Here is a 26733-nt window from a genome sequence, read left to right on the forward strand (position 1 = left end):
AACACTCACTGGCTTTAATGAATTGTCTAAATCTCCCTTCTGTGTATGTCTGCGTGTGCGCCTCGCACTTCACTAGCCCGAATGTGCGGCTTTTGCTAAGCGCGGCTCATCCATTTCCCAGCTCTTCCCGCCATCCGCAGTTATGTGCAGCTCGCTTGCTAATTGAGGCGCTAATGACAAAATGACATTGTAATCGGGCCGTCGTCATGATTGTACCACTGACATGTTGAATTAATCAAAGACGCCACATAGCGCACGCGAGCACATCGTTGGAGTCGCTCAATGGACGCCGGGCAAGAGAGACAAAAAGTCAAGTTGAGGAATGACATTTTTATTGCATGTACCTTGTATCTTATAGACATGTCAAACAGTTACAATAGTTATATTATATAAATAAATATATGTAGCTTGAAAGTGTGTCGCGACTGTGGCTCTCCTTTCCCACACGCAAGGGCATTACAAATGTCCATGATAGTGGGGTTTTCTGCAAAAGACAAATGAATTCCTTACAAGGAGAAATTAAAAATGTGACTAAATCGGAGGTGGACTAGTGCTATGTTCAACCTCACAGCTTCCACTCTACTTGGTGGAACTGCTAGCTTAAATGAACGCAAACATGTGGACATACCGAGAAAAGGTTTTTGCCCTCTTGTCAAATACTTTACCAGTTAAGATCATCAAACAAATGGAAACATCAGACACAAAGATAACCCAACTAAAAATAAAATGCTTTTTAAACGGTCGATTTAATCAAGGGGGAAAATATTCAATAAATATTATTATTATTATTATTATTATTAATAAGATGAAGAATAAAGTACTGGGCAAAAAAGGACATCCATGGGAAATTTCCATGGTGGAAAAACACTACTGACCAAAATGAACATAACGGCTTGTCTTACTTACTTCAACAATATTTGTCATTACGTCTTGCATAAATGTAGCAGCCTTTCAGAAAAAGAACATCATAGCAACAGTCATGGTGATGGTCGTGTGATGGTCGAGGGCTGCTTTGCTAATTCAAGACCTGGACAACTTGCTGTGATTGATGAAACCATGAAATCTGCTCTTTACCAGAAAATCCTGAGGGAGAATGTTCGGCCATCGGTTCATGACCTCAGGCTGAAAACTATTTGGGTTCTAGAACAGGATAACAATCCAAAACGCGCCATCCAGTCAACTTCTGAATGACTTGGGGGGAGCGGGGGGGGGGGTTAAAAACTAAACGGATAGTGGCCCAGTCAAAGTCCGTACTTGAATTTGATTGAAATGCTGTGGCATGACCTTAAAAAGGCCGTTGCTCGAAAACCCTCCAGTGCTGCTGAATTAAAGCAACTCTGCAAGGAAGAGCGGGTCGATATCTTCACAGAGATGTGAGAAACTCTTTCCCGGTTATAGAACATGCTTGATTTCAGTTGTTGCTACTGAGGGCGGCCCAACCACTTATTAGGCTATAGGCGGTAAGTGCTTCACACATGGCTAGGTAGCTTTGAATTTTGAACTTTGGAAGGAAAAAGAAACACCCTTTAAAATCTTTACTTGGGTTATCTTTGTTTGGTATTAACATTTGTTTGATGACATTATACATTCACGTAAAGAAACTGTAAAAAAAAATAAAAAAAAATAATAATAATACTTGCTGTATAGAAACATAACTTTTCGGTGTTGTGTTTTCAAGCATACAAAGACATGCTACATTTTTTAAGTGTTGTTGTTCCCTGAGCTGAAGTTGACATACAGTACAGTACGGTGGTGATGTTCAAAGTGCAGGAAGACTCATCATTTTTATTTTATTAAAAAAAAAAAAAATGTAGTAGAAGGCACAATCATTATTATCATGAGGTCTCCTTTCCCAAATAATACCGGGTTCTCCTGTGTGTATAGCTCAACAAGGAGAATTGAAGCTGTCATTCATTTAGTGCAATGGAATGAATACATTCAATATGTGCATTCTTTCAATCTCCAGCACGGGAAAGAATCCCCCCCACCACCCCCGCATTGCACATACAATAACATAGCAAGGTGTTATCAGTAAACAGTCACACTATCAATAAAGGCACAGACACACACCAAAGTGGCCATTCCAATGTACAGCCAAATAAATAAATACTTCCGCTAGGACTCGGTCAAAGACGCTCTCCAAAGTGTCATAGAGACGTCTCAAAGACGACGTCCTGGAGGTGGCGCGCCTCCCGCTTTTTGTTCTCGTGCACCTGAAAGTATACGGGAAAAGCGGCGTCACGGCATACGAGCGCACAATCGCGGCGACGATCGGTTGGCGGCCGCGTTTATGACAGCTGCAGTCAGCGCTGGCTTGAAGGGATTTGTCAGCCGCTCAAGCATGCCAGAGTGGCTTATTTAACGGGGAAAACGTTCAGTCCTGCTGATAGGATGGAACAATTGATCTGGGAAGCCTTGAATTCTTCATACAGGAGACTGCATTAGCTTACCTTCAATATGACTTTATTTTTGACTCATAGTGTACTGTCCGTTTGTGTTTAAACATGCTGTTAATTTTCTACCCTTCTGAAAGTGAAAATATTTTAAAAGAGAAAAAGAGGATCTTGGTATGCCTCTGTACTGTCGTGGAATAATCAGGATAAGAAAATACTAATTTTACATAATTGTATTCCTAGTTGTCCATGGTCCACCCAAAATGGTTCCTGTCCACCATTTGAGAATCACTAGTGCTTGTTAGTTGGTCTGCCGAACATTTGAGAAGTCATGAGTTTGAACCGTGCGGTGTTCTTTCATGTGAGTTAGTGAGAATGCTTGTTTGTCTCTTTTAAAATATTTAAATTTCAATATTGTGTGTACAGTTAGTCACGGTTTGATGATGGCAACAGTTCTAGCCTGGAACTAATTAATGGATTCATTATTCTCTATGGGGGGGGGGGACAGTTTTGTTGTTACGTATGTAACTACGGTTCTATTTCGTCCCTCCCGACCGCCAGGTGGCGCGTGCGGGATTTCCATGCTGTTTCAGCGCCGCCACCTGGCGGTCGGGAGGGACGAAATAGAACTGCATGCCAACCCACTGTAACAAACTCCTTGAAGTACAAAATATAGCCTGATGGTGTAGTGGTTTACCCGCTTACTGGATGCATGGGTGGCAAAATACAGCACTGAATGGCTGCCATGTTCGTGGAGTAGGTCGCGTTGGAACCATGAGGGGGAAAAAAATGACAAAAAGCATCCAGCTATGAACGTATAATCCAACGCTTCCATTTTTGTGAGCTTTTCTATTAACTTCTTGTGAGAAGAGAATGCCATTCACCGGCAGAGGAAAGTTTGAACAAAAAAAAAAGCTGCAAACAGGAAGTCCGCAAGGCGCGATATCCAGAGAGGGAGCGGGAGAGCCTCTTTCAACGCGCACAAAGCAGAAAGAGGTTGATATCAGATTATTGAATGCGTATAAACTTGACTGACAACTATAGAAACTTGTCACACAACATTTCAGTATTTAATGTAAAAGTGGTGCTAGACAGTAATCTGATGAAAGGGGAAGCGGCGTAACAATGCGGGAAAGGAAAAGGAAAGGCTTGGACAATACATCCCCGCCAGTGGAGCAGTGTGCAGGCTAACAGCACAGCAAATAATAGCGCAGTGTGCTGACTCTTTCAAATCACTATTTTACTCATTTCGCTCCTCTGGCTGACGAGATGGACTGCAGCTGATAAAGTTGTGAGAAAATGAAATGATGCCCACTTTTTCTCATTGCACAAAGGCCCGTTTGAAGTTGCAATGCAATGCTATCTGCGGCCCCAGACAGATGCGCAGAGAATGGCGCGGAACAATGACGAGCCCGCCGCTCTTATCACTCGTCACTGTCCGAGGGGGAAATACATCACAAATGAATTTCACTGGGAAAAATATGGACATTCTCTGTTACAGTAATCCCCATAGAAAGTTTATCCCCAATCGGCATGAAGTTAAACTCAATATTTCTTCAGGAATCATCTCGAAAATGATCTCAAAATTATGTGGAGGGGCGAAGATTATATGGGCCCTTTTTGTGATCATATCTGTGGATGATAAATCTACAAAGAGACCATTTCTCTTGAAATTAATGTTCTGGTGGCTGTAGTGCTTTCATTGAAAATGATCAAGTCAAGTGTCCTTACGTTGTCAGGGCTCATCTTTTGCTTCAATGTATTATTTTAAAAGTGTAGTTGTTGGGTATCACTTATACATTTCCATGATGGAAAAAAAAATATGGATCCATCAAATAATTCTATCACTTCTGATGCAATATCAATACACCAGCGTCAAATGTGAACATTGTTGTGATTTATGCTGCGGCACTCCAAAAAAGAATGCAATCAATGAATTGTCTGTCGTTCTAAAGGATAGTTTGATCCTCAATTATCAACATGAATCCAAGTACTTTTGATCTATCAATTAGCGTACTATTCATGTATCATCATATCATGTTTGGTTATCGTGTTGAAAATATTGTGCTGGTATGTGGTATATGTGATTTATCCATTCCAGTAAGTCTGACTGAACCCAAATTTCCTCCACGAAATTGTGTAAATCTAATGAATTTGTTTAAGAGTCTGGAATCGAGACACTCCCCAAAAAACAAAAAATATAGTCTTACACATTTAAGACACCCTTTTACCTTTATTCAAGACTATTGATGGCGTATAGAAGATGACGATGAGGGGAGAGGGAGGAGCCACTCGTATTTTGGTACGTTCTTTCCTGAATGATATCAATAGCTGGCAATCACAAGTTTCTATCATACTGTTTGCCATCTGTTGAACCTTTTTTAGTGTTGTTCCGATATCGTTTTTTGGCCCCCGATACCGATTCCGATACCCACCTTTGCAGTATCGGCCGATGCCGATACCATACCTATACCAATTTTTTTTTCTCAACATGAAAAAGCTGCCCTGCCATTAGTTCAGAGCAATCAAGGGCCAATAGGATAATCTTTGCTCGGCATGCAGTGAACACGTCACACATCAGTGAATGTCGTGCATGAGCAAGACACAAGATGCTGCATCCAAAGTCCTATATTAGCGTCAGAATTAATGGTATCGGCATGTTACTTGTTAGTACTCACAGATACCACTGTTTTAATGCAGTATCGGGGCCTCTGCTGATATCGGTATTGGAATAATTTTTTCCACAACTTACAAAATTCGGATGTATGCGCATTGATTATGGGAAATTAATGTTCAAGACTTTTTTTTTTTTTTTTCAAAAAAAATGAGTGACTAAAAATCTATACAAAATTTTTTTTTGTCAAAAATCTAATAATATGGAAACTGCGGCATACAATTACCGAGATTCCATTGTATTACGGTATATTCTTGTTATAGTAAAGGAAATATTGTGCCAATATTGTATCGTTATACTATATTTTGAAGGGAAAATCCTTTTGTTGGCATCATATCATGAATTACCTGTTTAGCCGCATGTAAGAGTGAGGCAGCCTCGGCTCGACCTGTCTGCTGGACCATTTGGTAGAAAAGCCCTTGGTGGTTCTGCAGTAGCACATAAGGCTCATCATATTCGTGGATCTTGCTGGCATCCAGGACCTGCAATCACACAGACAACTAAAGTAGTTTATTGCTTGTGCCTGCACCTGCGTGTTCTACTTTTCACATTTCAGCTTCTTGTCAGCAGCGGCAGTGTCATTTTATGTGACTCATGTTGACAGAAAACACGTCCTGCTGGACTCTTAGCAAGCATCTACTTGTAGCATGATATAGCCCTGTGACGGTCGACTGCTGCGGATGGTCTTTAAAGGTCTCATAGTATGAAAATGAAAATTTGTCATTTTTTCTATCAATAATATGCATCCACAGCCTGTCCAATCCAACCAGGTATGAAAAAAGTCAGTCCGCGACTTCTTTAACTTTCTCCTCCTCCTTAAACTTCAGTGACTTGGTGACGCCAACAAGACACGGAATTGCACTTGACCCCGCCCCCTAGGGTTAGTGGCGTCGCCTCTGGTAAAAAGGCTTGTCGCATCCACAGAAATTCTAGAAGCTGGCTGCTTCTTTTTTTTCTGCTCCATGGAGAAAAATGGGGAAACAACGATCAGGAACAAGTGATTGCTTCCTTCCTCCAAGTCTTTGACAAGACAGTGGATTAATTTTATTTTTGAAGGACGTGTACCAACAGCATTTCCCAAAGGACTGTTTTGTTAATGAAAAGCCTGGATTTGCAAACGTAATGGATCGGTACCAGCGGTGTGTAAAGTGTGACATGACTGCAAATGTGAAAGATGTAAGTTTAACATTTTATTTGGAATATATTTAGTGCCTTAAGTGGGAACTACATTTGTCGTGTGGAGGTTGTTTGGTTACAAGAGGTCAGATATGATAAAGCAGACGGTGGTTGGATAATACTGAAGCGGCCGCGTATTGTTTGGCCAAGATACAATCCGCAGTAGTTATTTTGCCGTGACTGGCAACTCGCCACCTAGTTGACGTGACTTTGTGATGGTAACCGGCCGCTAAGTGGTCTCGAAGAGACGGCTTGCACGTTGCAACCGCGCAGTGGCCTAAATGTGACATTTGTGTTATTCATAACCGCTTGTAAATGTCTACACGCATTCACGGCAAAATAACGCACGCAGGAGAGTTGCCGGTTACTAAATAAATAAATAAATACCACTGCCTAAACAATCGCAAACTAACGCTACAACATAGTGTCTGTAGTAACGTTATGCTACTTTTTCTTACGGTAAAACATTATGCCACTTTTCTACATATTGAAATAGTTCTCAAATGTGTAAAAGACATGTCCGTCTGGCTCAAATTGGTACAGTTGTACCACACTGCTTCTGCTCCCATGGCCAGTCGTTTCCATTGATAATATTAGCTACCTAGCCAAAATCACAGCCCCTTCGAGAGCGAAGCCACCTAAAACAGGTTATTTTGAACAGAAAGTTTTTTGGGGCTGATTTAGGGACAGCAAAAATATTAGATTTTGACACACATGTATTTTACACATTTGACAACTATTTAAGAATGTGGAAAAGTTGAATACTATGAGACCTTTAAGAACTGCATGCATTACAGGTGGGATCAAAACATGGAGTCGTGTCATGTATGGGCAGCAGACTGTAGCGTTCCCACACCTGGTTTAGACTTGGTCGTTGGGTTTGCATGTTGAACAACTACTCAGCATCATTACTGGGATTAGGCTCTTTTGATGGGACTTTATTTAGTTCCCCCTCACAGCCTAATGTCAATTCTTAGTAGCAGAGTCTCTGTTATAGACTCTTGACAAATGCTGCCACAAATGGCACTAATTGGCACCTCTGCAGGCAGTTGTAGGAAAAGGGCCAAAGATAAAGTGGCACGAGAGCAGGCTCAATGAGAGGAAACGCTGTGAGGAGAAAAACAGCAGAGCGATGATTGAATTCGGTCTCTATGGAGGTTTGTTGCAGGCCCTTCAAAAATAAAAGATGCCTTCTGGCCGGAATGTGGCATCTACAAAGGGCTATTTTTCCAGTAAATGTTAAAATGTTTATAGGTTCCATATAGCATGTGGGGAAATGTAATTAAAATTAAAATTAAAAGATAAATGTATAATGAAAAAGTCATGTGTATGAGTTATACAACCTTTTGAATGCAGGACAATGGAAAGTTACAGCCTGGTAACCTACCAGTATTCTGTCACAGTCGATGATGGTGTTGAGCCTGTGAGCGATGGTGAGGACGGTACACTCTTGAAACTTGCCCCGGATCGTCTGCTGGATCAGGCTGTCGGTTCTAAAGTAGCACAGAACACAACACCTGAGAACAAAACACTCTTCCGAAAGCGCCCCAGGCGGGGATTTTACGCGGCACACTAAATGCAGCGAGGTATGCGTGGCTGTAGACGTGACAAAACAAAAAGGCTATCAGAGCTCAGTTACAAAGTGTCAGGATGTTCACTGGGGAATAGAAAATGTAAACACAAAATAACATTAGGATTGTCTGATTTTTTTGGGACAACATGACGTGTTGATGCATCTGCGCTGGCTACACATCCAAACAACATGCATGCAATATTTCAATGTTTCAATGCAGTTTAGTGAAAGGGTTGCTTAGATTGTATCTCACCAGGTGATCCAGAAATATAGTTTGTATTGTAATATTGTGCTTGACTACTCAAAATGAGTTAAAAATAGCCAAAAATCAAATGTTTATTTTTGTAAATGTAAATTTTTCAGTATCAATCCTCCTAGTAAGGTTATTTGAATCCTTTTTGAGTGGCACTTCCTGTGACCTTGGGTCCACATTGGCTGTGGCCTCGTCAATGACAAGGATGTGGTTTTTGCGCAGGATGGCTCTGGCCAGGCACAGCAGCTGCCTCTGGCCCATGCTGAAGTTGGAGCCCGACTCAGTCAGCAGCGTCTCCAGCTTATTGGGCAGCTCCTCCACCGTGGCCTTCATCTGCACCTGCGGAGAGGTAGAGCATGACCCCCGGCCCTTCATCTCTCCGGTCTAAAGGCTTCCCGCTGAGATGCCTTTAAAGAACCATCCAAACACACCCATTAACCGCCTGGCACAATGCAAGGCCAGGTCCACTGATGACCTTGGCCAGTGCTCTCTTGTGGCCAGCCTCTAGCTTTAATCCAGGCCACCAAACCCATTCAGAGGCAGGACCAGGAGCTGAAGCCCTTCACTGTGGGGGGAGCCTTCATCCTGATTGGCCTGACTGCCCAAACACATCTCCCCCAGCAATTTCAATGCTTCCCAGTTACAAGCCGCACATTGAGCAGGGCCCCATGGCCCTAATGGGATTTCCCCCCATGACTTGTGGCGAGCAGGGAGGCTGAATGGCGGCATTGTACAGGGGGACAGAGGGATCCCCCCCTGGGCCGGCAAGGGGGAATCATTCAGAGACAGGCTGGAGTACCTCTTGGAGTGCATTCCACAGGTCCTCATCTGTGTGCTGGCTCAAAGGGTCCAGATTCTTCCTCATGCTGCCCGTGAAGAGAACTGGGTCCTGCGGATAGATGGATATAGAAAGAGAAGGCCGTGGCCAGTAAAGATAATGACTAGGGCTAGGATGCATGAAAGGGTTAAGACGCCCTTTATGGAGCGCATCTAGGAAATGTGGGGGGGAAAGATGTTCACAAAAGGCTCGATACACTCAGGAGTCCCATTCAGTGCTTTGGCCAACTATGCTTCACTTTGTTGATCTTTTACTTGGAGGAAAATAGGGCTGAGAAGTGAATACAATAGATTTTGTACAGTAGCCACATTGCTAAAGATTAGTGCTTGTCATCTTAAAATAACACTCATGTACATGTGTGAAATGACTGTTGCGACAGGTGGGACACTATCCAAGCCCCGCTCACCTGTAGCAAGCATGTGACATGTACAGCCTTTTTAGGAGTTGAAATTATTACAGTGTGAAGAAGCCCCTCCAAATGCATGGACTAGGCTACTGTGTGTGATAACAAAAGATAATTGATTAACACATAATACATAAGCAGAGTTGCAGATATGCTTTACACCTAACATTATTACTTGGTGCATAATTATAAAAAGAAGTAAACCACCGTTAACACTGACATGCCAAGTCTGATAACTTGACACAGAGTTGTACTACTTTGATTGCGAGTCCGCTTACTTTATTTAACTGATGTACAATATATATACTTCTCAAACGCCTCTTTGAAACAAAAAAGCCAAAGAAAAAGTGGCATGCAAACTTAGGCCTTTGACTGAGGTAGATCTGCTTGAGGTATTGGTGTGATGTTTTGCTTCACAGTGGATTGTATGTGAGACTTTGCAGGTTTTGACTGTATGCGAGTAAAAAAAAAAGAAGTGAAACTTCTGTGAATCTGTCAGGCACAGTGATATTTTTTATGTATTTTTATAACTCATGTCTCAACATTTTTATAGGTGAAGAGACAAGACTACACCATATTCCTACCCTTCCTACAAAAATAACACTTTTAGAACTTCACCTGTGCCTTAGATGCTCCACTGCTTTATTTCCAACAAGCCTTTTTTGAATTCCCATTCCTGACAGCAAAAATAGCAGCGTGCCATTAAGCCAGTTGAAGTCCCAATTCAAACTAGTTTTGTGACATACTTTAATTGAGGATTTGCCGTTCTGTCGGATAAAAAAGCGCTTTCAAGCACAACTTTCCATTCAGCGATTATGTGCTTCACCAATTCTAAGCCCTCTGTTTGCTGCATATATATACAGTATATATATAAATATTCTATATAATTTTTTCTTACAAAGTCATTCCCTGGTAATTCAATACAATCTGAAATGGCCCCTTTTTAATGCCATATGCTAATATAAGCTTATCATAATCAAATCTGTGGCTGCCAAATAATGAAACTCCTCACTGCAGGATGTATCGCATGCATATCACACTCGACATTCTGCAAGAGAAAATAAGGAAACCTCAAATTGCGTCCCAATCTTTTCTATGTGACAGGTTGACTGGATATCATGTCATTTTTGACATATAGAGTGTAAAAGGGTTTTCAGATCTCAATGTATGTGCATCCAAGCGGTTTGTAAAACTTAGTACGATGCAGTGAAACATCTCCTAAAAGCATGTAGCTATACTTGGGATTTTCGCTGCAGGAGCGAGTCAACACAGTCACATCACATCTATCTCAAATTAGTTGGGACCAGAAGGAAAAAGTTTCACCGAAGCAGTGCCAGAAAACTATCAAATCCACAGCGATCCATTAATGAAAGTGTTTTTGGGCATTTTGGCTGCGATGGGGGCTAAGTGACGGTACAAGGGGGCTCTGACTGCGAGGATGGGGAGACTTCGTCTAAGCAGCTTTCCCATGTTTGGGGGGTAGAGGGCTAATCCCCTGTCAGGGATGGGGAGCTGCTCTCTTCGCAGTGCGGGCCGTGGGAGTCTCCTCCCCTGCCTCCACTCGGCTGACACTCACCCGCGGGCTGGCATTTTCCTAATGCCGTATCGCTTTCAACAAGCGGAAATAAAGTTAAACTGTCTCAAGGCATCCGTTTGTCTCATTCATTTTGAGAAAACCTCTGAGTGACAACTCTTACTTGTTTTAGATTATAGGCAAGGTGCATAAAGCCGCCAAAAGCATGAGGGTTTATGTAACCAGTGACACAGAATGGTTGTGAACTAACAACCTCACAAAATGTCATAATTTCACCCTAAATGTCATTTAAAACACAGTAAAGAAAAATCTGAGAGAAAAGCCCTCAAGTTAAACTAGTCATAATATGAGAAGGGAAAAAGTCATGACAGTAATGTTGTTATATTAGGAGTGGAAACACGTCAAAATATTACAAGAAAATGATTTTTAAAATGATGAAATATTCAAATACATTTGATCTTGATATATTTAATTGTAACAATATGATTCAGTTTGATTTGATGCATCTGCATCTTTTAAATCAAAACAGATTTTCCAAATCAAACCGCTTTTTATTACACCCCTGTGATAAATATTATATACACGTTGGACTGGTTGTTCATCCACCATTTCTGTGGAGATTGTTGTTGTTGTTGTTGTTGGTAGAGAAACTAAATTGTACTATTCTACTTCCATATGCAGTGTGAATTGGAATGCATGAGAAAATCCTAGAGTTGTATGATAGGATATGTCGGCCATCTATAAGCAGTTGTATCTCGACTTATCTGTTTGGTTCATGGTAATAATGAAAAGTAGTAAGTGGTGATAACAAGCTGACCTGTGGAATGATGGACATCTTCTGGCGGAGGGTGTGCAAACCGATGTCAGACGTGCGAACGCCATCAATCATGATCCTGCCCTCGGGTTCTGCCAGGCGGAACAAGGCTGAGATCAGAGAGCTCTTACCAGCGCCGGTGCGTCCCACAATGCCCACCTACAGGGGATGGATAGAAAACACAACTCACACAACCAGAGAAATCCGCAAAGAGACAAATTGCTTCCTTCCTAGTATAAATCACTGTGTTTTTTTGTGGAGCTGTCATGTGTCTGAGGGGCCATGCCATTGGGCATCTTGTGTGACAGCAGAACAAAAAAGAAGACTGATTGAAAACAGTTTAGGTGTTAACCTCCTGGGAAGGATGACATACTTCTCTTTTGTAAAGTCTAACTGGACTCTCAGTGAACTACATACTGTATTATATAACAGCCCCCAAACACTGGGCCTCATACTGGAAATCGACAGTTGAGAAAATTAATCAATTGTTAATTGACAAGAGAAGTCTGTAAATTAATCCCTGTGTTAATTTTGCCTCCTTAAGTTTTGCAGTTTAATGTCTGATCATACAGGCTAACATAGCTAGCATTTTAATAGAATTCACCAAGAGTTCTCCTAGACCATTATGTATAATTTTTTTTTATACATTGTCCCCCTTTTTTTTCTTCAGGAAAAGTTATTATTTTTGTCTCGTACTTGCCACCAATCGGGCAACCCTTTCAACAATGGCTTCCAGGATGCCCGGCCCACCGACAAGGGCTCAGGCTGACTTGTTGATTAAGTGTCAACAAAGTTACATTACAAATTCTAAAAACATGCACGGTAGATTAATTGAAGACTCTAACATATACTGTATCCAGTAAGTACTATGCGATTGGAGGGGCGACAAGTTCAGGGTGTACATCGCCACTCGCCTATCCCAAGCAGTCAGCGGTTATAGGGTCCAGCACACTCGTGATCCTAATGTTGATAAGCGGCACAGAGAATGGATGAATGGGATGTCCTTCGCATTCAAATGGTTTACTTAATCTTACACTTGTAAAAACTTTACCTTAAAAACTTCTAGAACAAAACAGAATTGTTTCAAAATCCGAACAAATTTGTTGGCCGTTAGGCTTTATTGTGTGATTGATGTTTGGTCTGGCATATACAAAGTTATCTTTTGTGAAACCGATCTGTGATACAAAAAAGGTTGCAGACCACTGCATTGTCGGACATACAGGGCGGGGTTTGCCTCAGTGTTTCACTACTTGGAAATCCCCGTGTGTTTTTCTTGTGGTGGAGCTGTGTGCTTTCACACAATTCTCCAGAGGATGCGGGATATCAATGGCGGATGATGGTATTTTTCACTCTAGTCTAACGGTTGTTTGTCACCTTCCATAGGCAGTGTGGGTAACCACTGACCAAATAATCCAGTTTGGTACGAAAATGTGTCATACTGTGTCAGGGAGAGTTGGAAAATCAGCTTATGTACAGTATGTGACCTCAGTGAGGAATGCTGTAAATGAATGTGCTTGTTTGGGTGACATGCAGCAGAGAACCCACCACACACACACCCCCACACACACACACACACCCTCCCTATGTCAGAGCCAGTACCTCCACACTTATCAACCTATTCATTGTGAAATCAGCCACCCTGCCCAAGCATAGCCATGCAAAAACACACCCCCTTGCATTAAACACAATCCCAATCATCCTCAACCATCTCCTTCGTCTCTCCCCCCCCCCCCCCCCCATATGCCTTCCCTCTCTCTCATAGTGAATAAACACTTGTCACCGGCAGGTAGCTGAAAATGCAAATGTGGACCGAATGGATCCAGTCGAACAGTCTTAATTACAAGATATGTATTCCATGAATCACAAATGGTATAGTGCTGGAGAATCAGCAGCACAATATGCTGTCCTTTAATAATTGATTGGGAAAGAATGCCACGTAACAATGAAGCACATCCCACCTTCTACACTAGCTGCATATCAACCTGTGTCATGGGCTGTGCACACCAGTGAGGACGATCTCGCCTTTTCAAACGAGGACTATGATTATTTATAAGGAGCTTAACATTGTGTGGACCTCGTTCCTTTGTACAGTGGAACCTCCAAAGTCAAATACGATGTATTCTGCAATGCTGCTTCGCTTCCAAGTTGCTTTATTCCACATGCAAATTTGCCCTATCCCAAAACAAATCATGTAATGTTCATTTGTTCCAAACTCAAACTTTCATACAAATATAATGAGAAGGGCCTGTGTGATAAATGTAGAATAAAAGATTTGCGGGATTGATCCTTAAAATGCTCACTGATCGTAAGTCTCATCAGATTTAATGACATCATGCGTGATCAACTTTTGAAACATATTTTTGCTTGTTTGGAGTTTCCACTGTATGTGGTTGTGTACCTTTTCTCTGGATGTGAAGACCACAGTCAAGTCCTTGAAGACGAAAGGCTCACTGGCACTGTAGGAGAAGTTGACTGAGTCAAACATGATGGAGCCTCTCTTGGGCCAATCATGCGGCAGCGTTATGTCTGTTTCCCAGGGTGCTTCGCTCTTCAACTCTGCGTACTCCACCACCCTCTCCACGGACGTCATCTACAAAAACAACTCAATGAAATATGGCATTGAATTTATTCATCAATAATCTCATACCATATTCTCGATCTCCGCACTTTGTCTGACGCCCCACTGAAACATGCCGGTCAGTGTCACAGCGTATGACAGAGCCAGACCAACTGCACCAGGGTCCATGTCTGCAATGAATATACACAGGATCAGATGTTGAGAACGCATCACATGGCTACAGGAAGTTCAACGCAGTACCGTCACTGAAGTAAAGGCAGCCAAAAACGGTAACCGTGATGAAAATGGAGGAAATCCCATCAAGGCGCACGGCTAACCAGCGAGACGTAGTCAGGAACAAGCACCAGGCCTCTGTTAGAAAACACTGATATTTAATCATTGAACACATCCAAATAATTTTGAATTAAAAATAATTTCACACGTAGTCTTATGCAAAGACCTGATTATTTGATGTCTCTAAATATTGACCTGAGTGATTATCTAATGTTGTGGTGTGTGTTGAGTGATTTTTTTCTTCTTTTTTAATTCACCATGATTTGCTCAGAGTCGGTGCCGACAGTCGCAAAAATTCAAGACTGTTCAAGATTTCTCTACAGCGTGTTTGTCCAAGCTGCAGACTCTGTGATTGTGACTTTAAACGGAACGATAGCCAATAAGGAAGCGACCCGAGGGTCGCAATGTTGTCAGAACACAAATAGAGGAGCAACTGGGTGTGTCGTGAGTGTTTGTACGTGTGATGTGTCGCCAAGTCATTCTCGTCAATAAAAATTACACAAGGAATTTGAAACCACAATGGATTTTCCAGAAAAGCTAATAGTTATCCCCTCCGCCCCGTCGACAAATAGGATTCGTATGTGTGTTGGGTTTCACATTTAAAAAATCGGTATGCGTGTACCTCGTGTAGCTGAGCTAATAAAGTTTTGTACCCGAGTGGAGATCTTGATAGTCATCAAACATCTCCTGAAACCTCTGCTGAACCTTAAATGCTCGGATGGTGCTCAGACCTTGCAGGGAAGAGGAAAGATGGGAGAAGACGGGACTTCTTGCTGCAGGAAATCAACAAAGACACACATTTAGCATTTCACATTAAGAAATGCTCGGCTGCACTTTGATTTAAATAATGGACAGTGTTTCACTAGAGCTCATTCAAGCAACGACTTAAAATATTAGCTTATGATCACAGCTTCTATATTAAAGCGTTTTATGGAAATGTTGCAATTCAGCTGTCTTTTGTTTGCATTTGTCAGGCTGACAAAGCCTAAATGTTTCCGCTTAAAAGCTTTATTCTTAAAGATGACATAAGCTATTGGACCACTGTGCATTTGCGCCTTTGCAGCGTGGAATCCAAATAGGTGAACTCAAGCCCAGTCATGCCCACTTGGCATTTTCCCCATTGTAAGTGATGTCATGAACTCCCGTCTCTTGAGGAAATTGCGTGTGGCCGAGTCATAGGCCAGCGCCACCTTTAGCCTTTATGCTAATGACCGTGGAGTTCCTCAATGGTCTATTAGCATTCCTGTGGTCCGCCTTTGTCTCCCACTACCAATAGACATGCCTACCCCTGCACCCCCCCCAAAAACATTTTTACCGGTCGCCTCCAAGCGCTTGATGTCCCTGGAGGTCCGAAGGTAGTAGCGTCGCAAATACAGGAAGACGGCAAAGAGAGGAACAAACGGGATGAGAATCCAGGGCATGACGATAGCGGACACTGCGATCACACCAAGGACTTGCAGGAACACCTGACGAGACACGAAACAACATCAACTTTTAACGTCTGTCTGCACGCCACAGTCGTATAATAAGGTAGCAGCAGGCTAGGTGACTCACTGCATGTGTGGAAGGAAAACCACGGCAGCGCTACTTCTCACTTAGGAACAGGTGAGAATTTAACACTTAACCACAGCTCATTTTCCCAGCAGCCCCCACGGTGGAGCCTTCAACACCTCCGGCCCCTTCAGTGGAGGTGGCAGCCAAGAGGCCAGGCCACAGTGACTGGCCACTGGCCACCAAAGCTACACGCTCTCCTCCACAACAACAACACAAGGACTCTTCAGCTGTGGCTATTGCTCTGACACACATACACCAAGACTATCATTGAAACTTTATAACAAACTGATGAAAAATCAATGCACTTTTAGTATAATGTATTCATTTTGGTAGTTGAGAGTTATTTCATTTAGATTACACGTTTTGTTAAAATTATTACATTAAAAAGGATAAATGGGCAACATGGTGAATAGTGGTTAGCACATCAGCCTTGCAAGTCAGGCTATGTACTCGAGCTCCGTGGTTCTTAACCTTGTTGGAGGCACTCAGCACCACAAGTTTCCTATGCGCATTCACCGAGCCATTTTTTATTGAAAAATAAAAATGTGGACTGTAATTCCTCAATTTGGCATTGCAAATTATGAGGTTAATACTGACTCCCATCACTCAACTCTATACTTATAGAGTACTTTAAAACAACCTTGGCTGTTTTTCAGTTGTTGTTTTTTAAGATGGAACCCAGGGGCAGCAGATACAATGAAAACAGCAGAGGCCCCAGAATTGAACCCTGGGGAAAGCCATACGTTCCATTATACATGTGACTTCACAACCCAGATTAAGAACCACTGCTCAATTGGGTTAGGCTCAAGCACACGTGTGACCCTAATTGATGATAAGCATTATTGTAAATGGATGGATGGTTTGAAGAAGTCTAAAAATACAATACAGTAAATATACTATTAGTCGTTATAAAAATCAATTAAATCAGATCTATGTAAATAATATATTCTATATCGGCACAGTATTTTGAAATAAGAATATTCAGGAATTCAATTTCTGACAGTCAAATGTAAACATATAAATACATTCACTAGCCACAACATCATGACACCGCTTACCAAAATGAATACTATTGCCTTTCATTCTAGCACTGCGATCAGTATTCCAAAAAATAGTTTAGCAATTTCTGAAGTTTATCACAGATGCTTCTCCGCACACTCCTAAACAGACAATCTTAAAACTTGGGAGATTAGTACACAGTAATGCCGCTGCCTCTAACCCATTCAGCACCTTAATTACAGGAGACTATCTGTATTTAGGCACACTTTTAAGCGTGATCACTTTCGCAGTTAATTTTTTTTGTGTGTGTGATGAAAAGCCCCTCTATTCCATTTGTGGGCCAGATAAGAGGGTATTACCAGTGGAAGCACCAGCGTGGTGGATCCCACACGATCAAGCGGGGAGCGGAAACTACGGAGCACATCCGATCCCAAGAATTTCACACTACATAAGTTTCAATCTGAGCCTTGATGGAAGACTAGCAGACTGCGGAGAGAGATGGCACACGGGCCATTACTGCACACTATCTGGTCTCCTCCTTCCTTGAGGGCAACACACATCAAGTGAACAAATATCTCCCCGCGCTCCTCTTTACATCATGCTAACTGGTGTTGTCCATTTCAATTCTAATTGGACCCATTTCAGTCAGGATCGCCAGGGTCCGAGCCGGGGGCGCCTTATCTGATGGCCGGGGTCATCAAAGGGGACACATGAGGAAAAGGAAGCATTAGATAGCAGCCCTTGCTCCTCCTGCTCCCCCTGGGCCTTTCTGTCGCCATGTCCACCCGTTTGATTTCATCCATTTTGCCCGGTCTGCCGCTTATCATGTCGGAATCGGGAACACGGCAGCTCCCGCCCACCACTACACAAAGATGACTCCGATAAGTCATCCTCACCCTCTCAGGCCACAACCATATCTCGCCGGCGAAGCCACACAAGAACAGAAAACTCCCAAAGCCACATCCCGTCGCACATAAAAGTGGAGAGATGGAAGAAAGGTTTCGTGTACAAATAAAGAATTAGCGCTAATTGCTCTATAGCGGAGAAAAGAAAGCCACCGCACGCATGTGATTGACTCATTCAAGAACAACTGCTGTGTGCAAAGTCCATTCAGATCCCCGCGGACCCTAATTGCTTTATTTGCTTTGGCGATACCATCACCTCTTTGATGTCGCAATAAATGGAGAAAATTGAAGTTAATCGTCATATTTGTTTGGGGCAGTGATAACGCGGCGCAAAGTAAACACTAGACTTTTAATTAAACATCCCTGCAGACACAAGGAGTCGGCCTGCTCACTGCAGACTCCTTTTGGCTCCCTTTTATTTACTGCCACTGGGAAAAAAGTGCAAACAAAACAGGAAATGAGGGGAAAGCACGGCAAAGAAAACTCCTCAAAAGAAGTCCTCTGTCATTGCCGGATTTTTTTATTTTTTTTGCTCCACACTTTCCGTGACAGGCGAGCACAATAAGCTGCAAGGGTCAGTGGTACTGAAACAAAACGGGGCTGTTCTACTCAGGCCCAGGGACAATGGAGGTGACCCAATCCATTCTGCTCTGTCTTTGGGCTTTATTTTAGCATTAAATGCCCAGATGCGGCTGCCTTTCTTTGGGAGAAATGACTGTGGACACCTCCTTCACATTTTGTCCTTCTGGGCCATATTCACTTCATAAAGCTGCAGTCAATGTGTTTTGTTGCGTGATGAGTAGAGGCTGACACATACTGTGGTGGTCTTGGTCGCTGTCTACATTGGTGGCTCAAGTAGTCCTTGGATTAGGGCCTTTGTGTGCTGTGAAAAGGTAAAAGAAGTCACTTATTTGGGCTCAGTCAAGCTGCTGATTTCCAACCCCATCGTAGAAATAAGAGAAAGGCTTTGAAATGCGCTCTCTCCAATGCTCCAACTATAAATCATTTGTCCTCACCATTCAGTCATCCCGCCTTTCTCCTCCTTCACGACACAAAACACATTTTTAACGACACGGGAGAGCAGCGATTGGACAGAAAGCCCAGGATTCATCATTCTGTCACATGGGGAGGTTTTTGGGGTGAGGCTGAGATGGTGTAAAAGGAAGTTCCCAGGCTTGAAGGACCCCCTCAGTGCCTCCCAGCCCGGGTGAGTGTGAGTCACATTAGCTGAGGTGCTGGACCGAAGCATCATAGGACCACATGCGCACACAGGGAGCGTCTTTGGACGATGCTCGCCATCAATTGGCCATGTCTGGATGAAACCCGAGAGTAGCCTATGCAGGGAAAACCCAGGCAGGCATGGGGAGAGCATGTAAACTACACACAGGAAGGCTGGAGCCCAAATCCAAACGCCCAACATCAGAAATGTACACAGTGCTGTCCCTGGAGAAAATATTCTAAAATGGATGGATGGATGATTGCTTGCATAGGCTAGCTATTCCTCACTATCGTTTTCAAATCTAGATCGGACATTTCCGACATTGCAGGTTTCTACAGCTTCCATTTATGGCCATATGGAGCTGTGTGATGCCACACGCTTTACGCATTTCCACACAGGAGCATCTCCTTCTCTTTCCCAAAGTAACTTTAGCAGCGCCCGAAGCTGTGCGGTGCATTCTTGACTTGTTCTGTCACCGGGGCGGTGAAGAACCAGAGAAGAGCCGGTGAAATCCCATCCCGCAGCACTGGCGGTTACGTCAGCACTTCTCATATCCCACAAAGCCGCTGAAGAAGCCTGACACACAATGTGCCACAATACACGCACACACACGCTCACCAACAAAAAGAAAAAAGATCCACCCGCCAGTGTTTTTAAACAATAGCCATCTTCGCTCTGTGTTTGCGAGTGTCCTCTGTGCTCAGTTGGTGTCTATAGCACGATGAACAAACACACCAGCTATTTTGTCTCTAATGATGACCGCAGGCATTACTGCTGTAATGCATGAATTAGCAAGCAATTTGTATGCTTTTATTGGCCTTCAATGAAAACTTTCAACTAGAGTCATGGCAGAATGAATTTGCAGGAATGCTTTAGCTGCAGCGTACTATGGAAAAACACACCTGGCTATTGTGCAGGAAATCAAAATGGAAGGTAGCGACTGCACCAAATCAGGGCGACTAGCGTCTAACTAAGACTAACTGTCTGATGACTAAACTCAGCTCATGTTAGGGGGTCAAAAGTCCAACATTTGGTGAATTCTGCTTCACAAAGACGGTAAGACCTGACATTGAAGGATCAAAATGCAACATTGTTATGAACGCACAAAACGGCAACATATTCTATAATGTACTACCAATCAGAGCAAAGCTGTTTTCCATATTCCATTTAAGGAGAACAGCTTTCCAGTCAGAGCGAAGCTTATTTACAAATTTCATTAATGGTGTTTAACTGTTTCCAGTGGACTTTTTCCCAATCAGGGCCTCCTAGGACTTGTAGATCAATGCCTAATTGATTAATGAACTGGTTAAGAAGTATATTCCGATACTTACGTTCATACTAAGTGTTACTTGGTCAAGAGCTCTCATTGCGAGTCCTGCAACCCCCAACCCCTTTTTTGTCCTGCCCCTCTTCTCTGCCCCCTCTGTGAAAACAGAGGCAACCCTGGATTTAAAGGTCAAGTCCGCACAAAAGCTAACAGTCTACAAAGCCTGAGGTGTTTTTAATTGACATTTCTGTCTTTGTCGCCTGGCTGTAAAGAGAGGAGAGAAGAAGACTCTCCTTTTCAATATACCATATTACTGCAAAATAAAACCTGTTAAAAAATAGGGCCAGTAGGGTGTAACCAGGTTGAGGGAATCCCCTTGTTAGGTGGGCATGAGGGTGGTGCTGCTAAAGTGCTTACTTCACCATAAAAGGAAGGCTCCGGTGCAAATCCCCTCACAGAAAACAGGCTCTCCCTATAGAGGGAGATAAACCAGTTAGGGCTTTGTTTATGAAGTTTCACTTTATTCCTGCCTGACAACCATTTAAACAAAGACTATGGGGGGAAATGTCCTCCCAGGAATGAGCAACAATAGTCAGGATCAGCGGCTTTTCTGTGCAGCTAATGCTTTGATTTAAAGAAGGAGAAAAAACCTTCCTTCCTAAAAGCATTAATGATCTGTGGAAACACCTGCAAACAAGAACAGAAAGCAGCCCAAACAATAGTGCTTTGTCCAAAATGGGAGTCCAAATTTAAAAGGCACTCAAACTCAAATTGTGGTTCCTCCTCTGGACAGAAAACTACAAAATTATACCGATTCATATAAATGAATACTAAAGAACACCACAAACGTGAATTTGATACAGAAATATGAAGGTGTTTTGTCAAAATGTTGTCCTAGCACAACAACAAAAGCTTACAGGAATTTATACTTAAAAGTTGTTCACCCAATAAAAAGTGACTTGGGATCTGTTTTTGCAACCCCTTATTTATCCTGCAGTAAGTTCAGACTGCAAACAGTGTCTCCCGAATCAACCTGTACACTTGTTGACAACACTAATGACAATAACTAACCGGTGTCATTGTCTAGTAGGTTTGGTGTGATGCTTACATGTGCGGCCTTGCAGACTTTCACTGCTTTCAGCGCCACCGGCGGGCACTTCTCTCAAACTTATTATTTTACTTTCGCCATTATTCGCCTTATCAAAATGAAGTGGACAAAAAGCTTTTGTGCGTGCGATCTTTTGTGCTTTCAGCATTTAAGATGGCTTTTGTTTAGCAGGAGATGGGTATCTGCCACAAACATCACTCAGGCATTGTGGAGGGGGGGGATTCGTTTTCAGCGCGCCTTTGTTCCATTCTTTGGCCCTAACCAAGGAGCCACGCCTGCTCCTCTACCTCCAATTGTACTGCGAACATTCCCTTCTTTGTGGAGCGAGGTGCATGAGCTGGCGCATCTCCGCGGGCTTTCGTGGGAGATGGTGGCGGTAACTTAACCTGCTTCTGCATCGGGGTGGCCCTTGGCTACCGGGCCTAAATCATGAGAGGCAAGTGCCGCTCTGAATGTGGTCCCACTAAGGCTATACAAGGTGTTTATTCTAGGAGGACAGTTGAATTGAGTCAAATTTTAAGGGCGCAGCAAATTGTAAATCAGTAAATATTTACTGTCTTACTGATAATATGCAGAAACTCATCCTTAACTCATTTGCTACCAAAAACGTATAAATATGTTATATTTTAAATATTACAATGGTCCCAAAAACGTATTTATACGTTTATGTTTTGTTATGCTAGAGCATTGGCTTTGATGTAGACTCTAAACTGAAGAAAACGCTTGAAGCAATGGTAGTTATTACAAAAACGGCCAGCAGCAGAGTATAAGAGATCAACCAGGGCCATGTTGCAAAAAAGCTCTTTTGCCCACTGTTTTAAACAGATTTGTGAATAATGGTAAAAATTTGCTATATTCTAATGGTAATTGCTGAAAAACTGAAACAGAAATATACTTTTTTTCCTGATGAAAGAAGAGACTCTAATCTTTCTCTTGGTAGGTTCCATGTTTTTTTATCAATAGAGCACAATATTCTGTGGGCCTTGCAAAATCAGTCAAAATCCAGTAAAACAGCCGGGAGCAAAGGGGGTTGCTTCAGTGAAAATGGCTGGGAGTAAATGAGTTAAACAGAATCTCATGCTTTTTTTCCCCCCACTATAACTGTTTTCTCACAAAACAATTTGGACACATTATTAAGATTATTATCTCCTCTTGTACACTCTTTTAGGGAATTGATGAATCATTTTATATGGGAAAAGAGCCTTCATCCTTAGAGGTTTCACTGTCATCTTCAGTGATCTAAACTACAGTTACATAAAGACGTACTGTATGTTCTTAGAAAATAACCGCATTTGTGCCAACATAGCCTTAACTTCCCCACTTCCCCTGTGGCCATGTTTGCAGCTCCACCCCTGCAAACAGCAAACACGTCTTCACTTCCTCTCAACACCTCGTCCTTGTCATCCCCTCCCCAGTTTTCCTCCGTATCAGAGCCATCATCCTTTGTCCATTATTTCCTCTGTGCCACCTTTTTTCTCTCCCAATCACTGCGTACACATTCTGCGAAGAGACCGCCTGTGTTGTGTGGCACTATGGGAGCCACGCCCCCGCAGCCCCAGCCTATGAGGCATTTTTATTAAATCTGCGAAGGCGCTGGGCTGCGCTGGCAGGTAATCCCACAGTAATTGTTTCCAGATTAGGGGACGCGCACCACAAAGCAGGTTTAGCCAGGCATGAAATGGCCTCCCTGCGCTGCAGCGCCAGCAAGCAAACCTGGCGAGGTGAGACTCACCTGGGTGAAGTCCACAAACGTCCATGGCAGCACAGAGTCCAGGTAGCCGATGTCTTTGGAAAACCTGTTGAGGATTCTTCCTGGGGAACCACGCCGCACAAAAGAACACATGAAAACAGATGTTTAACATAATTGAAGGCATTTGTACAATAGCTCTTGTACATCTACACAATATGCAGTAATAAGATCCAATGCAAATCATTTTGCTTGCCAACAAAGACAATAATGCTGTGATGAGTTATTCAGTCATTCTATACTGCTTGTCCTCATTTGGTGAGCTGAAGCCTGGACTGGTTAGTAATCACTGGGCAACAAACAGCCATAAGCAATTTCGAGTCTTCGATGAAACCTAACAAGGATGTTTTTGGAATGTGCAAAGGAAGCAGGAGTACCAAGACATTCAAACTCCACGGCCCGAGCCGAGAATTGAAACCTCGGTTGTGAGGCAGGCGTGCTACCCGCTGCTTCTTTCATTATATTCAATTGTATCACTCTATTTCTTCATGGATTGGCTGCTGAGGGCTATTACATCATTTGACGCCTCACAGTGAGTCATTTGGGGTCAATTTGGAGTCACAAATTCAAATAGCTTGTCACCCGAAGTAAAGAACTTGCCTTATAAAAGACTTCTAAAAGCAATATACAGGGGAAAAACAATAGCCTAAACAATACAATATATACTGTATACGATATACTCGCTGAAGCCATTATAAAAACAACTGTACAGTGTTTTGTCTGTATTGAGCCAGCAGAGACAAATGTTGCACAATCAAACATAAACATTGGTAGATCGAGGGGAAAAAATACATTTATCGCTTTAAAACAATGACTCATTTGTTTTCCATTTCATGAGGACTCTGTCAACTGAATACGTGCAGGAGGCTTTTGTCTGGGAACAAAAGGTGGTGGAGGAGGGGGCAACACAAAGTGCCTGCCTGCCTTTTACTTTTTGTGACTGTCAGCGTAGTTGACGTTAATTGAGCTGCCTCCAATCTGCTCAGGTGTTCATTATTTCAAATAATGCTTTTGCTATTTTTTTCCCTCCCTTTATGTTGGCACATGAGGATATCCTCCAGTGGCTTTCACACACTGTTTACTGCAGGGTCACTGAAACTGACAATCCCCACTCCACTCTGCCTTAACGCTTTCTTTATCTCACCATGATGGAGTTTCTGAGAGGGGAGTGGTGCCACCTATACCAATACTGCCGTCACTCAACAATAGGAATGGAACAAAATATTAATATTGCCGTGTCTGAAATTTTTGCTCAGGTTTTTGACCGATATCAGTACTGTATAGCGTTGGGATAAAATATCAATATCACAACATCACATCGGCGTGTGTGGGACAAAAATATTGATATAATATCACGATTTAAGAAATCGCTTTCTCATGGTAGAGGTTTGATACATCAAATTAAGATATTGATACTGTCTTAAATATCAATGCCGTGACTATTGTCCATCATGGTTTAGTGAGAATACTTCAACATCAGATATTGATAATGTCACGGTCCCATATCCAAGTAACATTATGTGTAGTTACTAGTTGTGCACAAGTTAACCAACTAACCAAGCCTTGTTGCATGAACTGATGAAGCCTACTCGGATAAGAGGTGTAACCTCTTCTAAAACAAACAAAGCAGTCCAGTTGCGATCGATTCAACGCCGTGAGCGGAACCCGTCGGCATGGGCGGGCATTGGGAGTCCGTGCCCGCCCTAGCTGTTTTAAGAGGAATCGCCAACCATCTATTCTTCCTATCAGTCACGTAAACTTGCACCAATGCGCCTTCCGTTTCAAGTAAAGCATGGCGTGCCAGCCAACCCCATACCTCCTTTTCAAGTTTGGCTTTGATTGACAGCTAAAGATAGCCAATGACAATCGGGGAGACGCGCGTTCTGGAGACGAGCATCAGACAAATCTACTTCCGGGTTAACGAGCAACAACATAAAATGTATTATAATAAATATTAGGGGTGTGAATTGCCTAGTACCTGGCGATTCAATTCGTATCACGATTCATAGGTCACGATTCGATACCGATTAATCCCGATACAAATCTATAAATTGATTATTGCGATTTTATTTAAACTCACATTTGGAAAATACTAATCAGCAAACTTGTACATGTACACTGTAAGATTTTTATGAAAATGTATTTATTTATCTGAAAATTCAGGCTTATAACTGAGCCACTGCATTTAACAAACAGGTTGCAGTCTGTTTCATGTTTGAACAGCACTTAAATAAATTATTAAGGCTTAATGTTCAATTAAGATAACATCCTTCCATGCTTAATGTGTAAATCCTAACCCTAAGTAAGACGTTTTGTTGACTATTCCTCTTAAAAAAATGGATGTTTAAAAATCGTTTCGGCCGCATATCGAATCGATTCGAGAATTGCGCGCTGTATTATCGCGATATATTGCCGAATCGATTTTTTCTAACACCCCTAATAAATATCATTAGCAGGTAAGTATACAAGGCTAATACAATTAATATTAACAATTTAATAAGACATAGGGAAGTGAATAAGTATATAAAATAAGTATCAATAAAATAACACAAAATACAGAAGCCATAAAACACTGAAACGATGCGAAGTCTCTTCCTGAGTCAAAGGCCAAAGAATATTGAGATATGAAATTTTGTTCATATCATACATCCCTAAATCTAAAAAAAACTAATGAAGGCAACTGCTAGCCAATCCCAGATAGAAGGGGCTGGGCCACAGAGTAATTCATGCGGACATAGTTGTTTACAGAAATGGCGAGCAGTTATGTTGAAAATGAACTTTTGAGTTGAATAAATGCAAACAGAACTGCACAATTTTTTCCGATTGTTTTTTTGAAATGACAAGTGACAGAAAATATTTCTGAGCACTTCTGCAGTTGTCACAACGGCACTATTCAGCCTGAAGAAACGAAAACGCTTGTTAATGACGAGTTTGACTTGCCTCCATGTAATATATGTGTATTCAAATAAGTAATAAAAAAAAAAATAATCCATATCTGAGAAGTGATGGTACCATCCACAAAATTGTTGTTACTTTGTTTTACTAAATATGGTCTAATTTTGCAGAATGACGCTTTGTTAGAGTTAGACTGCAAATTTGTTAGAATTCTATGTAAAATGTCATGCATTTATTAACATGACAGTTTTCTTTGCTCTGTCATTCAAATCTGAGCAAAATTCCAACAAAAAGTCAGACACTAGCTGCTTGTCCTACTGTGAACATCCTCTTCGATATAGGCATAGTGTAGATGTGTTATTTTGTTTAGTAATTTAAATAACATTTTTTTTAATTAGGTTTTTTTAACCCCCATTTTTAAGAAAAGTTTAATTGAACAAATATGCTTTATATTGGGCTGGATTTTTTTATTCAAATATTAATTTATCCATTTTGTTTTACTTGAAAGCATTTTATTTTAATTGTTTCAT

At 42.1% G+C, this 26733-nt stretch overlaps 1 protein-coding gene across 2 annotated transcripts in view; it reads right to left on the reverse strand.

The window, feature by feature from the left end:
• Positions 1–357: 357 nt before the first annotated feature.
• The window catches only part of LOC147164609 (ATP-binding cassette sub-family C member 4-like), a 41127-nt gene continuing 14751 nt past the window's right edge, over positions 358–26733 (reverse strand). Inside the window, exons 20-31 of one of the 2 annotated variants that reach the window (XM_086090890.1) lie at positions 23294–23373; positions 15825–15975; positions 15163–15282; positions 14477–14587; positions 14306–14406; positions 14057–14248; positions 11662–11817; positions 8869–8958; positions 8236–8408; positions 7631–7736; positions 5415–5549; positions 358–2213 (exon numbers count right to left, since the gene is read on the reverse strand). In XM_086090890.1, coding sequence (XP_085947016.1) covers positions 2148–2213; positions 5415–5549; positions 7631–7736; positions 8236–8408; positions 8869–8958; positions 11662–11817; positions 14057–14248; positions 14306–14406; positions 14477–14587; positions 15163–15282; positions 15825–15975; positions 23294–23373 — 1481 coding nt within the window. In that variant the 3' untranslated portion in view covers positions 358–2147. The remainder of the gene's footprint in view (positions 2214–5414; positions 5550–7630; positions 7737–8235; positions 8409–8868; positions 8959–11661; positions 11818–14056; positions 14249–14305; positions 14407–14476; positions 14588–15162; positions 15283–15824; positions 15976–23293; positions 23374–26733) is intronic. The other variant, XM_086090889.1, reaches the window with a different exon arrangement.

This window comes from Leptonotus elevatus, chromosome 12 (genome assembly GCF_054856555.1).
Source record: "Leptonotus elevatus isolate MCC_2025b chromosome 12, RoL_Lele_1.0, whole genome shotgun sequence".
NCBI lineage: Eukaryota > Metazoa > Chordata > Actinopteri > Syngnathiformes > Syngnathidae > Leptonotus > Leptonotus elevatus.